Here is a 16,374-nt window from a genome sequence, read left to right on the forward strand (position 1 = left end):
AATTGTTTTTTCAGTTACTGTTCCAATTGTTTCATTAATTGCTAATTATGGTATTTGAGAACACTTTATTTTACAGTGGCACCATAAGACTTATTAGACAATCATAATTATGACATGACGCTGTCATGAGCCTTAATGAATGCTTATAACAGATGTCATTTAGTGTTATCTGGCAAATTAGCTCACTTTTGAATGGACGTAAAAGATCCAAGCTGGACAGAAGTGGAGTTAGTGACATAATTTGCCGGATGACACCTAATGATATCCGTCCTAAGAATTTAGTAATGCCTATGATAATGTCATGTCATAAGTATGATAGTCTTATGGCAGGTTTATGACATTGCTGTCAAATAAAGTGTTACCTATTAACCCAAATAAGTCAACAAATAAGCCGAACTGGACTATAAGCCGCTACTTTTTTCCTTCATTTTGAATCCTGCGGCTTATAGTCCATAAATTACAGTAATAGATATGTCATAATACTGTACATTTGTTCATGTGCATTATTCGAAAATGTTTATTGTTGTATAAATTAATTATTTTAAGCAAGACAAGGCTAAATTATTTGCATGGCACAATTCAACACAAGGTAATTGAATGTGCTTTACTTGATATCAAACTCAGCAAGAAACAAAACAATGAAAAAACACTAACAAAATAAATCTGGAACACAAGTACAGTGTTTTTATCAGTTAAAAACGTTCAAACAATCAAATATTATAAATCTAAACACTTTTTTTTCAAAGCAAAGATCAAAAGCATAAAATATTTTCTAAATTTAGTTTTTAGCTTTTCTGTTTTTTTTTTTTAGTCCTACGAGTCTATGACGAGGGCGAAGTGATCCCGAACACATGTTCTCGCGAGATTAAACGCCAGGAAGTGAACGGTGGCGCCTGCGTGGAGAGTATCAGCGTTACCGCCACATACATCTTTATTAACCTTTCCAATTTCTCTGTGATTTCTTAAACGTTTAACAGCAACGCAATACTGTGACTCGAAACTCGACCATCATGAGTATACTCGCCAAAATCGCAGAGATTGAAAATGAGGTAAGAGCGGAAAGGAATGAGTCGAAGTCACGTTGTCAGCTAACGGCTAGCTTGGACCGCTAGCAGAAATTAGCCGCGTCCACACAGCTGACAGTTTTAAAATGGGCTGCTTTTATTCCCAGGATACTGTTTGATTTATCCACGTATTGATCGTTGCGACATTAATTGGTCGCTTAATCTCTTTAAAAAAATATTTTTAATGTGCCTTCTTTGTGTTAAAATTCACTAGGATAACTATTAACCAGTTATTAATGTGTAGCCTTTTTAGGACTCGGAACTGAATTTAAACGCACTAATAAACCACTTTACGTCAAAAGGAGTGTTCCCAAGAATGCCAAGAAGACGAAACGTATTATAGTTCTTAACTCGTAATGAATTCGACCTGCCAGTTGTTGCCGGGATACATGTTAAAACCGTTAACTCACGAATAGTAGATAAGCTCTTCTTATTTCAACATAGTTCTACGGCACCAAACAAATACTTATTTCATTTAGATTAAATTTGATTCCCCAAAATGATCCTTCGATTTATTAATTTATGTAAAATTTAGATATTTTTTTAATCGGCCTTCGCAAAATACATGCAGGCAACTCTAATACAGTGGTACCTGTACATACAAAGTTAATTCGTTCCAGGACCTTGTTTGCAGGCTGAAATAGTCTTGTGTTGTGCAGGATTTTTCCATAAGAATACTTTGTAATTCCTTTAATTCGTTACACAGCCCAAAAACCTACACCAAATCCTTAATTGATACTGCTGGTACCATAAGAAATGACAATTACACATAGCAAAACAAACAATTACACATAGCAAAACAAATATAAATAAAAATCGGAATAATAATTCCTGTAACAATGTAACAAATTCGGTTCTAATGTGGCGGATGTCTTTTGCATGCTGAACCTGAACGCACCGCGTGGCTGACGTGACAGTGAGATAGTAGGTGCGATAGAGATTTTACTTTCTCTTTTAATGTCCTGTTGTCGTTGGCGTCAAGTTCTGAAATAAATGATTAAAAACCTGACTAAGCTGGCGATTTATTTGGCGATGTTACCACAATAATAATAGTCACTTATAAAGACTGGCAAACGGAGGTCGGGGCAGGACCGTCGAGATCGTAGACATACTACAGCCGCACCGACGCGCACACGACGCTCAAATTTTTCTATCATTTCTAGAGCTGGGAATCTTTGGGCACCTAACGATTCGATTACGATTCAGAGGCTCCGATTCGATTATAAAACGATTATTGATGCACCCCCCCTCCTTTTTTTTTTTTTTTTTTTTTGTGTTTTTTTGTTTTCTTTTGTACATTAGTTCCAAAATTGTTCAAAAATGTTTTGTACATTAGTTCCAATATTGTTCAGAAATCCTCTCAGGCTAACCAAACTACTATTTTAGTATCAAGTTAACATAGAACAGTAAACAAATATACAAAAATAACAGTAAAGAAAATACTCCAGTCCCCATTCTGTATTAGCAGCTTTAAACTACATTCTATTAATTTAATGTTGTGAATCAACCGTTACAGTTGTTAAAATTGCTCCCGTTATTCCATAATTTCCCTTCTGTCTACTTTTGACATGTCAAAGTTTTAAACTGTTTCATCATTAAAGATAGATTCAAGAAAGATTTTGCCGATTTAGGTGTATTTTAGCTAAAAAGTTAATTGGGTTCTCTACAACAGAGGCTTCTCGAAAAGTCTACTGCTTTAAGATGGCGGCTGTTTACTAACGCCGGCAAGTCTATCATTTCGCATCTAGTTCTACGTAAATGATATCTACTCAGGGTACCCGCGGGTTATTAAAAGTTTTTAAAAAGCATTGAATTTAGTTTTCCATTATTATAGGTATTAAAAGTATTAAATTAGCTGTTGTAAGTCTGGAATTTTTTCACCGTGGTCTTAATTTTCAGGAACATCTCAGTGCGATCTAAATTATATCCGTGACGAAGTTTTTTTTAAATTTTTTTAATTTTTATTTTTTTAAATCCATAACGAAGATGACGCATAGAATTTTTATGATGCACTGCACTACAAATCGAAATGCAACTCGTGCGTGCCAAACCAACACAACCGGCAAAACGGAGAATCCACCTCTTCATCGGGAATGCGTCCGTTTGTCGGTGGAACGAAAACCCTGCAGGCAGAAGTATTGTGGATTCTGAACACCAAAACAGACCACCATTCATATACTTCAATGAGTGGTGATGATAAAATTACTCTGATCAGTTTTTAAACTGGAGTTGCTCGAGTATTCGTTTCAGCTCTAAACTTGTTTATTTAGCACCTTTGGATAACATTGAGAGTCCAACTGAATGTAAAAGAGGGCTTATTCACAGCCACAAAAATACATGACTGAACAAACAGAATTAAAATGTCAATTGTGAGGCATAATTTGCATGAATAAAAAATAAAAAGGTTGAATATCAATCAATTAAAGAAACAGCAATTTATATATTTATTTTTTATATAATTTCCCCAGTTGTGCGAATTAACCTAACCTAATGGGGGATCGGGCGTCTGTTGTTTCATTTGTTATAGATGGCCAGGACTCAGAGGAACAAGGCCACCGCTCACCACTTGGGTCTGCTCAAAGCACGTCTAGCCAAGCTAAGGAGGGAGCTCATCACTCCGAAGGGAGGCAGCGGTGGTGGCACAGGAGAGGGTAAGAGGCATTGAGTTTTATAATGCAAATATAGCAATCACACAAAACATAAGTTGATGATATACAGATTAAAGGGATCCAATTCAACATCGAAAATGATGTAAATTATCCACGTGCGCTGCCGTTTTGGCTGATGCTATTTCTCTATTTTCAGGTTTTGACGTTGCAAAAACCGGCGACGCTCGTGTCGGCTTTGTGGGTTTTCCCTCAGTGGGGAAGTCTACGTTGCTGAGCAATCTAGCGGGGGTCTACTCCGAGGTCGCCGCCTACGAGTTCACCACCCTCACAACGGTGCCAGGGGTCATTCGCTATAAAGGAGCAAAAATCCAGGTGCACAAGAGCAAAAAAAGTTAGCTGTCACTGATAATTTTGACAACCCTAATATATACATTAAAAACTATCGCGTTAACGGGCGGTAATTAATTTTTTTAATTAATCACGTTAAAATATTTGACGCATTTAACACACATGCCCCGCTCAAACAGATTAAATTGACAGCACAAGGTCATGTCCACTTGTTACTTTATTTTTTTGTGTGTTTTGTCGCCCTCTGCTGGCGCTTGGATGCGACTGATTTTATGTGTTTCAGCACCACATGAGCATTGTGTAATTATTGACATCAACAATGGCGGGCTACTAGTTTATTTTTTCATTGAAAATTTTACAAATTTTATCAAAATGAAAACTTTAAGAGGGGTTTTAATATAAAATTTCTATAATTTGTACTAACATTTATCTTCTAAGAGCTACAAGTCTTTCTATCCATGGATCGCTTTAACAGAATGTTAATAATGTTAATGCCATCTTGTTGATTTATTGTTATAATAAACAAATACAGTACTTATGTACCGTATGTTGAATGTATATATCCGTCTTGTGTCTTATCTTTCCATTCCAACAATAATTTACAGAAAAATATGGCATATTTTATAGATGGTTTGAATTGCAATTAATTACGATTAATTAATTTTTAAACTGTAATTAACTCGATTAAAAAATTGTATCGTTTGACAGCCCTAGTATATAGTCATTTTGACCTTTTTTGTCCTTTTCCCTCAAAGCTTCTGGATCTCCCCGGAATCATTGAAGGGGCCAAAGACGGCAAAGGCAGAGGGAGGCAAGTTATCGCAGGTAACATTGCAGTTATTCTTTAAGTCGTGGTTGACTGTAAGGTGTTGAAACTATATATAAAACCTCCAGTTATCTAATGTATGTCTCACTTGATGTGTGCGATCTAGTGGCTCGAACCTGCAACCTGATCCTGATAGTGCTCGATGTTCTGAAACCTCTCTTGCACAAGAGGCTAATAGAACACGAACTAGAGGGATTTGGCATCCGACTGAACAAACAGCCGCCCAACATCGGCTTCAAGAAGAAGGATAAAGGCGGCATCAACTTTACCGCCACGGTAGATCCCCTTTTAGGCCTATAACATTGCTGCCCTCTAGTGGACTTGCGTTTAACTTGACTGTGCGTTTTCAGCTCCACAACAGGATTAATATTTGCTTGTGTGTATGTGTTATGCCTATGCAGTGCGCACAAACCGAACTGGACAGCGATACAGTCAAGACCATCCTGTCAGAGTACAAGATCCACAACGCCGACATCACCCTCCGCAGTGACTGCACAGCAGATGACCTCATCGACGTGGTGGAGGGTAATCGGTGAGAAGACGAGTTAACGCGGGCATCCCTTTGTCACTCCCTGTGGGTGTGGCCACTCGGGTTCATTCATGTCATATTTTATCCTAAATAGGATTCATCTTATATTTTTAGAACCAGGTGGAGAATGCAGTCCACTATGGGCAATCATACATTTGTGAAGGTGGCTGAACAGATGTTAATACACAATAAGAATATACTGTGATTTTCTGTGGCTAAAAATGGTCAAACTATATATTTTTTTCATGAATATTTGTAACTGAAATGATTCACAAAAAGAATAATATTCTTGGCATTTGCAGCTAAAAGTTTTTCCTACCTGTTTGAGTTGAAAATTTATGATTAGGGCTGCAGCTATCGATTATTTTAGTAGTCAATTAATCAACTAACTGGTTGGAATAATCGAGTAATCAGATTAAAAACATTTAATGCATTGCATTTAATGCATATACTTTTAGGAGATGTAGAGCAAAATTCCCAAGTGTTTCTTCAAACTATGCAGGACTGCACTTTTATTTAAAAACAAGTTAAAATTTCTGAGCTTAGCCTCAAACGTTATTAAAAAAAAAATGAGGATCTAAATACAACAAAAGAACAATTGGCTAACTTGAATAGCAAAACTCCGCTAGCTTAAGTGTTATAAAATGCTAACTTTTTTTCAAAATACGCTTAACAAATCACTCAAACAAATATTCCCACAAAAAAAACAGCTAAATATACCTGAACGAAATTACCAATGCACTAAAAAACATTACCTTATGTTGGATCTTAACAGGGAGCAGATGGATTCAGCCATGTTAAATGCGTTATGTCATATTTTCTGTTGCCACTAGAGGGCAGTGTACCCGCTCAAATCAATAAAACTAAATGCGAACACTTTCAAAACAAAACATTACAACGCCACTCTAAACGAATTAGTGCTGCAACGATTAATCGATTAACTCAAGTATTCGATTAGAAAAAAATATTCGAATTAAATTTTGTTGCTTCGAGTATTCGTTTAATTAAAGTGCCGTTGTAATGGTTTATTTTGAAAGTGTTTGCATTTAATATTATTGATTGGGGGATACACTGCTCTCTGGTCTGCCTCTTTTCACGTGGCTGAATCCAACTGCTCCCTGTTAAGACCAACATAAGCCAAGTTTTTGTTTGAGCTAATGTTTTTTAATACATTCAGAATTTAGTTTACAGGTATATTTAGCCGTTTTTTTGTGGGAATACGTGTCTGAACCATTTGTAAAAAGCATTGTTAAAAAAAAAAACTTCAGCATTTTATAGCATTTATAGCATTTGGACTTTTCTATGTAAGTTAGCCAATTGTTCTTTTGTTGTACATCGATCCTCATTTTTAAAAAAAAATATATATATATACCGTTTGAGGCTCAGCTCAGGTATTTTATTTTTCATGTTCCTTATCCGATGACTCGATTATTCGAACTAACTACCGTAATTTCCCGAATATAAGGCTCACCCGTGTATAATGCACACCCCAAATTTACTTGTAAAATCTAGGGAAAATTATTGTACCCGTTTATAACGCGCACCCGAATTTTAGCACCAATAAATAGAAGAATTCAAGAAAACAGAGCTTGTGTACAGATACAGAGATGTCATTTTACTGACTGGTGAAACACAGCTCAAGCATAGCACATTGGTAGTTCAAAACATTAACGTGAACTGACAATATTTACGGTAATAATATGATTTGACAACTTCTCCAACTTACCAGAATCTAGGAGATAACAAAACAGATGTGACTTTTCTTATAAAGGCTGCTGTATAACTTGCTCGTTTCCTCATGATGAATAAATGTTTCTTCCATAGATTGATACGGTAAAATGAAAGTGAGAACGTAAGTTGGAAATCCGTGAGAGCTCATAGCTGTCAGCACGACAGTAACAAAAGGAACTATTGTTATTTGGGTTTGAGTTTCCCGAGGGACCGATATAGTTGACGGACACAGGAAGTGTGTGTCCTTACATTTGTTATGGTCCGAATTGCGGAGCTGCAATAAACGTCGACTCAAATGAGTTCAAGAAACTAAATTCTGTGCTTTATGAAGAGTGAAAAAAGCAGAATTTAACACAGACGAAATCATTCGGCCGATTAGAGTGAAGTATTACCGAAACAAAACGGTGACGTCACGTACCGTAATGGTCGGCAACGGGTGGCCGCATACGTTTCTTCAACACAACGTGGCCATGTCAATGAAAAAAAATCGGTTTATATATATATGTAATACATATATATTTCTGTCTCCATCCATGTACCCGTTTATAATGCGCACCATGAGTTTACCAGTTGATTTTGGGGGAAAAAGGTGTGCGTTATATTCGGGAAATTACGGTAGTCTATCGATTAATCAACTACTAAAATATTCGATAGCTGCAGCCCTAAAACAATACTCGAAGCAGCAAAATCAATTCAAAGATTTTTTCTAATCGAATTACTCGAGTTAATTGATTAATTGTTCCAGCACTACTTATAATATATGGTATGATCATGGGTGATAAAAACTGAAAAAATTGCAAATTATGAACTGTATTTTGCTGTAATGGCAAAGAAATGCGTACATTTTAAGCTTTTAGGGCTAAAAATAGAAAACAATTTCCGTATCAAAATTTGGTGCTAAAATGCTATATAAGAAGTTCTAGGATGCATGATACTATACTACTTGGACTATACTAACAGACTCAAGATCCAAAATACATCAACACAATGCAAGGAAAACTACAAGTAAAAAATAACAATACTAGATTGACGTGTTGGTCATTTTTGCTCAGTAAAAAATGACAAGGTCGCCTTTCCTCGTCTCGTGTGTGCCCCCGGCAGGGTCTACATCCCCTGCATTTACGTACTCAACAAAATCGACCAGATCTCCATCGAGGAGCTGGACGTCATCTACAAGGTGCCGCACTGCGTGCCAATCTCTGCTCACCACCGCTGGAACTTTGACGACCTGCTGGAGAAGATGTGGGACTACCTCAAGCTTGTGCGCATGTAAGTGCGGCAAGGAAGCCCTGCAAATCCATATTTTTTTTCTTGCGCTGTCTGTCCTAACCTGAGATGCGATGTGTTTAGCTACACCAAACCTAAAGGCCAACTGCCCGACTACACGTCTCCTGTGGTTCTGCCTGACCAACACACTGCCGTCGAAGACTTCTGCTTGAAGATTCACAAGAACCTCATCAAGGAATTCAAGTAGTAAGTACTGCAGCACTCACAAAGGATCACGTTTTTTTTTTTAAATAAAAAAAGGATTGGGTTTAGTTTTTTAAGTATTAATTTATTGGCTGCCATTGACTGCGAGACGTCCAATCCAATTTGACTGGGGGTCTGGCCGCGATCGAACGTGAAACATGTACATGTACGTGTACTCAATGCCAGCCTTCTCATTTGAAATGGATTTGATATCTATAACTGTCAGTGGCAGTGAATGAGCTACAAGTAACAAAACAATCCAGAGGTATTAGGATATTGTGTATATACTGCGTATATTGATACTGTATTTATACTACTGAATAGGGATGTCCCGATTGCATAAATTTGCACCCAACTCAGAGTCTGAGACACCTGATTTTGAAAATCTGCCAATACCGGGGCCCGATCCGAAGTCTTTTTTTTTTTTTTAACAAAAGTTCCAAACATGTTATACAGTTTACAGTATTTCATCTTCCGCTTTTTCCTGGAGTGTTGCGGAGTATAAAACGTATATATTTTTGTTTCTTTTGGCAATACCATTGTATTTCTGGATTATTTTGTTACTTTTTAGCCCTTACAAAATTAAACAAAATCCGATCCTTTCCACCCAATTTGGTTCCTAAAAAAATGGCGCAATTGGCCCGATTTACGATCACATGATCGGATCAGGAATATCCCTAATTAGGAATTTAGCGCATCGTTGCTCCCTGCCAGTCATACATGTGGGGCTGCAGCTATCAATTATTTAGGCAATTTCCTGAGTGTTTCTTCAAACAATGCAAATTGCACTTATATTTCACATGAGCAATAAATACATTTTAAAATAAATTTAAATTAGGGCTGCAACTAGCGATTATTATTTTCATTATCGATTAATCGGATGATTAATTAAACGATTAATCAGATAAATGTAACTTCTTTCAATTACCTTCGCAATTTACCTTGAAGTTGTTTTCGGCATGTTGTAAGTAGCAATGAAGACAAAATGGATGACTTTTTGCTTCAACTGTATCGATTATCAAATTCGTTAGCACCTAATTTATTAATAGACTTAATCGATTAGTTGTTGCAGCTTTACTAAGTTAGTTTAGACAGTAAAATGTCCGAAAATTGGCAAAAAATGTGAATTGTTGTTTTCCAAAGTAAAAGATTTTTTTCCATGTTCTACTTTGAATTAACAAAAATATAAGGAAGAAATCTGACATTTACAACTGAGAAGTTTTAGATTTAGACAAGTTTAAGGTAAAGAAGGTCCTAAACGGTTAATCGGTTATCAAAATAGTTGTCGATTAATTCGCCAATCAATTAGTTGTCGATTAATCGATCAAATTTTGCACCTCTAATTTAAATACCTGAGCTTAGCCCCAAACGATATAAAAAAAAGAAATAAGTAAATGATGATCTAATTACAACAAAAAAACTGTTGGCTAATTTGCACAGTAAAAGTCCACTAGCTTAAATGCTATAAAATGCTGACATTCTTTTAAACAAATCATTCAAACGCATATTCCCACCAAAAAAAATTGCTAAATATACTTCTAAACTAAATAACAAATGCATAGACAAACATATTAGCTTAAACAAAAACATACCTTATGTTGGTCTTAACAGGGAGCAGCTGGATTCACCCACGTTGGACGAGTTATGGCATATTCACTGTTGTCATTAGATGCAACACCCAAATCAATAAAACTTAATGCAACACTTTCATAACAAACCATTACAATGTCATTAATTAAACGAAACAACGAGGCAGCAAAATTTGAAGCTTTTTTTCTAATCGAGTTAAATGAGTATTGGTTGCAGCACTACATTCATGTAATACAGAATTTTGCAACAAAAGATAAAGCATAATTATTTCATTGACTCTCTGTTTAGCAAAATTTCTACATTAGCCGTTTTGATTCTAATTAAAATGAAAACAAGCATATATCTTAGTCATACAGTGTATCACAAAAGTGAGTACACCCCTCACACTTCTGCAGATATTTAAGTATATCTTTTCATGGGACAACACTGGCAAAATGACACTTTGACACAATGAAAAGTAGTCTGTGTGCAGCTTATATAATAGAGTTTAATTATTTTCCCCTCAAAATGACTCAATATATAGCCAATAATATTTAAGCCCCTGGCAACAAAAGTGAGTACACAGCATGGGAACTACATGCATCCCTAAATGTCCAAATTGAGTACTGCTTGTCATTTTCCCACCAAAATGTCATGTGACTCGTTACAGGAGTGTTGTCAGCATGGCTATATTATATATATTATATTACTATAATGGCTATATTTTCAGGGGAAAATAAATGTATTATACAAGATGCACACAGACTACTTTTCATTAGGGTTGTTCCGATCATGTTTTTTTGCTCCCGATCGTTTTAGTTTGAGTATCTGCCGATCCCGATATTTCCCGATCCGATTGCTTTTTTTTTGCTCCCGATTCAATTCCAGTCATTCCCGATAATTTTTCCCGATCATATACATTTTGGCAATGCATGAAGAAAAAAATGAATAAAACTCGGACGAATATATACATTCAATATACAGTATTATGACAATAAATCCTCAAGATGGCATTTACATTATTAACATTCTTTCTGTGAGAGGGATCCTCGGATAGAAAGACTTGTGACTTTGTATATTGTGACTAAATATTGCCATCGAGTGTATTTGTTGAGCTTTCAGTAAATGATACTGTAGCCATGCCCAACTGCATGATGGGAAGTGGAACCATGACTGTGCGTAGTGCTACCAATGGATATATCTTCTCTGCGTTGGGAAATAACATAAAGGGGTTAAGAAAAAGATCAATTGCTACCTTGCTTCCCCACATTGATTCCCATAATATTTCTAATCGTAGGGAGAGGGATTGTAAGGCTTTAGCCAATTAAAAAAAGGCTCCAAAGGCTGCCAAAATTCACTCTACTCATTTAACGATGCCTTTTATCTCTCTATATAGGTAAAACGGCGCCATTACAGATTGAGCGCGACAATGCATGAGTGGGTTGTGTAGCGCATGCATTAATTGTGTTAAATATTTTAACGTGATACATTTTTTAAAAATTAATTACCGCCGTTATCAGGATAAATTTGATAACCTTACCTTAAGCCTAAACTAAAGACTCTGGATGAGTGTAACATAAAATGTCTGTAACGTTAAATACAATTAGAAAACAATTAAAAAATATATATATATTAAAAAAAGGCATGGCCGTTTTTTTTTTGCCGATTCCGATACTCTGAAAATGACGTGATCGGCATCCCGATCGATCGGGACATCTCTACTTTTCATTGTGTCAAAGTTTCATTTTGTCAGTGTTGTCCCATGAAAAGATATACTTAAATATCTGCAGAAATGCGAGGGGTGTACTCACTTTTGTGATACACCGTATATAAAATGGTGAAACATGGTCTCAAACCAACCGCTAACCAGGAGTCCCGCCTCCAATTTAACCAGTTACAGCCTCTTTATGCGCAAATACTGCAGAGATGTATTAACTGCAGCCTTTCGGATCAGTGGGGAGGGGGTCCATCTCTAAATGGGTCCGCCCCGCTCGTCAATCAGTCAATACATTAGTGCTGCCGAGCATTAGCGATCGTTCGGGGAGGCGGCGGAGGCCAAGTGGTGTCACGCCACATTAGAGAGAGTCTTTTGTGCCACTGAAGGGTGTCGTCTGCCGCCGTTTACCTTTTGCTTCCATCGCACGTAATTCATGTGAACTTCTTTCCAGCGCGCTGGTGTGGGGAGCGTCCGTCAAACACAACCCTCAGAAGGTGGGCAAGGACCACGTGATGGAAGATGAGGATGTTATCCAGTTGGTGAAGAAATAGTACAATCGTTTAATTTAAAAAAAAAAAAAAAAGATCAATGTGGCATCGTGTGCATGACTCTAGCACCACAAAGACAAATGTAATGTGCTTGTCACGGCTGTCTTATTTTGAAATGGATGACATGAATGTGCATGTCACTTGGGAATACTTCAACACCATGATTAGTTCATATTGAATATTGGTTAACGCTTGCATTGAATGGAAACAATGTTAAACAATAAATGAGTCTCACAACCTTGCAAGAAATTGACTTATTTCTGTCTTATTTAATCAACGCCTATGTTCCAACTTTACCTGTCTGCTGTCACGATTGTCACTAAAATTTTCAACTCGATATTAGGGCTGCAGCTATTGATTATTAAGGTAATTGATTAGCAGTTAATTCGTACGAACATCTAATGCGCTGCAGAATAAATTTTAGGATGTGTAAACAAGTGTTAATGCTTGCAAGAATATTTATTTTGGCTTGCTAAGATTACAAAAGCTCAATTTTGGTCTCACACAAAAATACACATGGTCCCAGGCTTCAACTAGGACCGTGTGCTTTGGTCAGATGAGACCAAGATTGAGCTTTTTGGCAACAAACACTCTAAGTGGGTCTGGCGTGCCACGAAAGATGCGCATGCTGGAAAGCACCTCATACCCACTGTGAAGTATGGGGGTGGGTCAGTGATGCTGTGGGGCTGTTTCGCTTCCAAAGGCCCTGGGAACCTTGTTAGGGTGCATGGCATCATGAATGCTTTGAAATACCAGGACATTTTAAATCAAAATCTGTTGCCCTCTGCCCGAAAGCTGAAGATGGGTCGTCACTGGGTCTTTCAGCAAGACAATGACCCTAAACATATGGCCAAATCTCCACAGAAATGGTTCACCAGACACAAAATCAAGCTCCTCCCATGGCCATCTCAGTCCCCAGACCTTGTTTTGTTGGCAAAAGGGGGTTGTACAAAGTATTAACACCAGGGGTGCTAATAATTGTGACACACATTATTTGATGTCAAATAATTTTTTCTTTTTGTGGGATTTTTTCCCCACTGAATGAATGCACTTGTATTGAAGGTTAGATTTTTCTCTTTTTTTTCCCATTAAGGTCCCATATTATTTGAATTTGAAAAAAAAAAATTAGAAGCTAAAAAACACATTTTTCAGGGGTGCCAATAATTATGGTGGGCACTGTATATCAACTTCAGAATAGTTTCAGAAGAACAAAATAAACGTTCCGGAGTGGCCAAGTCAAAGTCCAGACACCTGCTGTGGTGCGACCTAAAGACAGCGATTAATGCCAAACATCCCAAACCCATTCGTACCTGTTCAGACCTTCCCACATTCAAAAAACTGTTAAAAACTCACCTTTTTAAACTAGCTTTTAACTTATAATTATTTTCCTTGTTTTGTTCTGTTCACATTGTTTGCTGTTTTTGTTCCAACTGTAAAGCATCTTTGAGCATTGGTAAAAGCGCTCTACAAATAAAATGTATTATTATTATTATCCCAGGAATCTGGCTAAACTACAGTAGTTTTATAGAGAAGAATGAGCCAAAATCGGTCCTGATCGATGTTACAGACTGATCTGCAGCTACAGGAAGCGTCTGGTTGAAGTTATTGCTGCCAAATAGGGGGGGCGGGGAATATTAAATGTGATAGTTCATGATATGTTTGCATACTATCCTCATTAAAATATGAAAACCTATAAATTTTGGGGTGGTTTTCTTTAAAGCAGACAGTTTTTTCATCTGTGTGATTTTGACAAAGATCAGCTCACATTTGATGGTGATTTTATGCAGAAATGTGAGAAATTCCAAACGATTCAGATACTATTCATACCACTTTATCTGCATGTGTATTAAATGAGTATAAAGTGGCATTAAATGAGATTTACCGATGCTTGTAGAAACCCTGATTTAGGTTTTTTTTTTTCCTGAATTATTTTTAAACCCATACATTATTCTGAATAGAATGGATGTAATTTTAAGATGGCAAAAGTCATTTTTTGTGAAACCTGCTAAAAGTACATTTTAATCTTATACTGATGTTTTTGGAGGGAGGCCAAACAGAAGCAAAAAGGCATATGAAATCCATACGGGTGGGATAGAAATTTACTGCCCATTCCTGTTACTTCTGTTCCTAAAAATCCCACAAATTTAACTACATGACAACAGTTCCATCCATCTGTCTCAATGTAGTGATATCCATGCTTTATTACACTGAAATATATTTGTCGATACATGATCACGCTCCATTGTTGGGCATAAAATGGCTGCTTCTCTTCTCACGGGCTGCAGCATATCAACGTGATGCCGAGCACGCCTCGACCGGGAAGAAGTGCTTTTACGTGTGTGTGTGGTTTCAATTGAGTCTTGTTAGTTGTGAACAGCTGCTGCATGATGTCCCCAAACTGCGTCTGAGTAAATGAACTGATTAACCTGAGTGGCTGTCCTGACCGGCGAGGGGGAAAAAAAAGTGGGGATGCAGAAATGGAGGGGGCCACCGGGCTGAATAAGCGCCTTCATCATCAATCCCCCGTAAATCACTGCGCCGGACAGGCCTTTTAAACGAACCCCCCACTTCTCTTTGCCAGACTCGAATAGTTATGATGCTGCAGTTGCGATACAAGGAAACCATCATGTACAACTTACTGCCATAGTGCATAGGGTTTTGTGATGCATTATTTTTAACACACTTGAGTGGCTATTTATTTAGATAGGCTGCAACAATTGCATTAGAGAATGTGATGTCTTGTTTTTTTTTGTTTTTTTTGGGGGGGGGGGGGGTAAGAAAACTCAAGTACGAGTAGTCCCCGGGTTACGACGTACTCGAGTTACGCGAGTTCGACTTTACCTGTCCGCCATTTTGTCTCCAGTCGCACAAACAGTACCTAATTGTACCTCACAGTCATAGGCGGAGTTTGACTTATGGGGCGGGGCACAACATGTTGATATCCCTGAAACGCAGTGTCAGCAATAAAATTAAACTTTAGACAATATTTATAATAATAAGTTGACAATGAGTGTGTTGGGTCTAGAACTCGTTCTTTAACTTGATTATTTACCCAAGGCAAGCTGACAAAAGGCATTTTTATTGCAGTTTTATTGCTTTACAACTTATATATATATAGGAAGTTCAATTACATTCAATGACACTTTTCTTTCACCAGGGGGTGTCTGTCCCCCCCTTAAAATCCGCTTATGCTCACAGTATCTTATTTTTTACTTTATTAACATGACTAGTTCTGCTCTCACTAAACGTGAAGTTGTTCAACTTGACAAACAATAAACAAAGAAATTGTGCTTTTTAAAGCTTTTTACTTCCTTCACCTTTGACAATTTGTAAAACTGTAACACACATATGTACACGTGTTTAAAACGACACGCATTTTAACAATAAAACACCTGACACAAAATGATTGGTGTTCAAACAGCCATCTTGCCTGTTTAAAAGGTAAATTTAGTAGATTAAATTAGCCTAATTTGCCTAGGAAAATTCCGCTAGCTTAGATGCTACGAATGCAAACGTATTTACAATTTTCATAGTAAATGGCACACACATAACTCCACAAACTGTAGCTCTAAACTTAATTACAAATTCATAGACAAACATATATTAGCTGAAAAAACTTACAGCCTTAAGTGGGCCCAGAGAGCGCAGCTATCCTTTATCCATGTGAGACGTCTGAGTGATCATGTATGGAAGGATTATTGAACGGCAGTCCAGCCAGACCCAACGCTACTAACAGAAAGCAGTGTATCCTCCACCATTAGACAAAATACAATACTTTTGGGATAATTATTTTGAATTTTTAAAGGGTTAATTTTGGACATACGCGGAAATTCGGGTTACGTCGCCAGTGCACAAAACAGAACTTGTTGGTAACCCGGGGACTACCTGTATTTGAACTGGGGTGTGTAGACTAGACATGTGCCAATTAGACCTACCGGTTTCGAGGGATACCATAGTATGAAA

At 37.2% G+C, this 16,374-nt stretch overlaps 1 protein-coding gene across 1 annotated transcript; it reads left to right on the forward strand.

The window, feature by feature from the left end:
* The first annotated feature begins 848 nt into the window (after positions 1-848).
* On the forward strand, positions 849-12,648 carry drg1 (developmentally regulated GTP binding protein 1). Its single transcript, XM_057818090.1, has 9 exons — positions 849-1,049; positions 3,592-3,715; positions 3,870-4,045; positions 4,777-4,846; positions 4,954-5,123; positions 5,249-5,379; positions 8,209-8,376; positions 8,458-8,580; positions 12,315-12,648. Exons 1-9 carry the CDS (start codon positions 1,011-1,013, stop codon positions 12,412-12,414), a joined length of 1,101 nt encoding a protein of 366 aa, XP_057674073.1. The 5' UTR covers positions 849-1,010; the 3' UTR covers positions 12,415-12,648.
* Positions 12,649-16,374: the final 3,726 nt, after the last annotated feature.

Source organism: Corythoichthys intestinalis, chromosome 17 (assembly GCF_030265065.1).
Source record: "Corythoichthys intestinalis isolate RoL2023-P3 chromosome 17, ASM3026506v1, whole genome shotgun sequence".
Lineage (NCBI taxonomy): Eukaryota > Metazoa > Chordata > Actinopteri > Syngnathiformes > Syngnathidae > Corythoichthys > Corythoichthys intestinalis.

Bases quoted from the DNA above. Each gene is read 5' to 3' on its own strand.
- drg1 (XM_057818090.1), top strand. From the start codon at position 1,011: ATGAGTATACTCGCCAAAATCGCAGAGATTGAAAATGAG. The intron at 1,050-3,591 runs GTAAGAGCGGAA...CATTTGTTATAG, and splicing joins TCGCAGAGATTGAAAATGAG to ATGGCCAGGACTCAGAGGAA. The intron at 8,377-8,457 runs GTAAGTGCGGCA...CGATGTGTTTAG, and splicing joins TACCTCAAGCTTGTGCGCAT to CTACACCAAACCTAAAGGCC.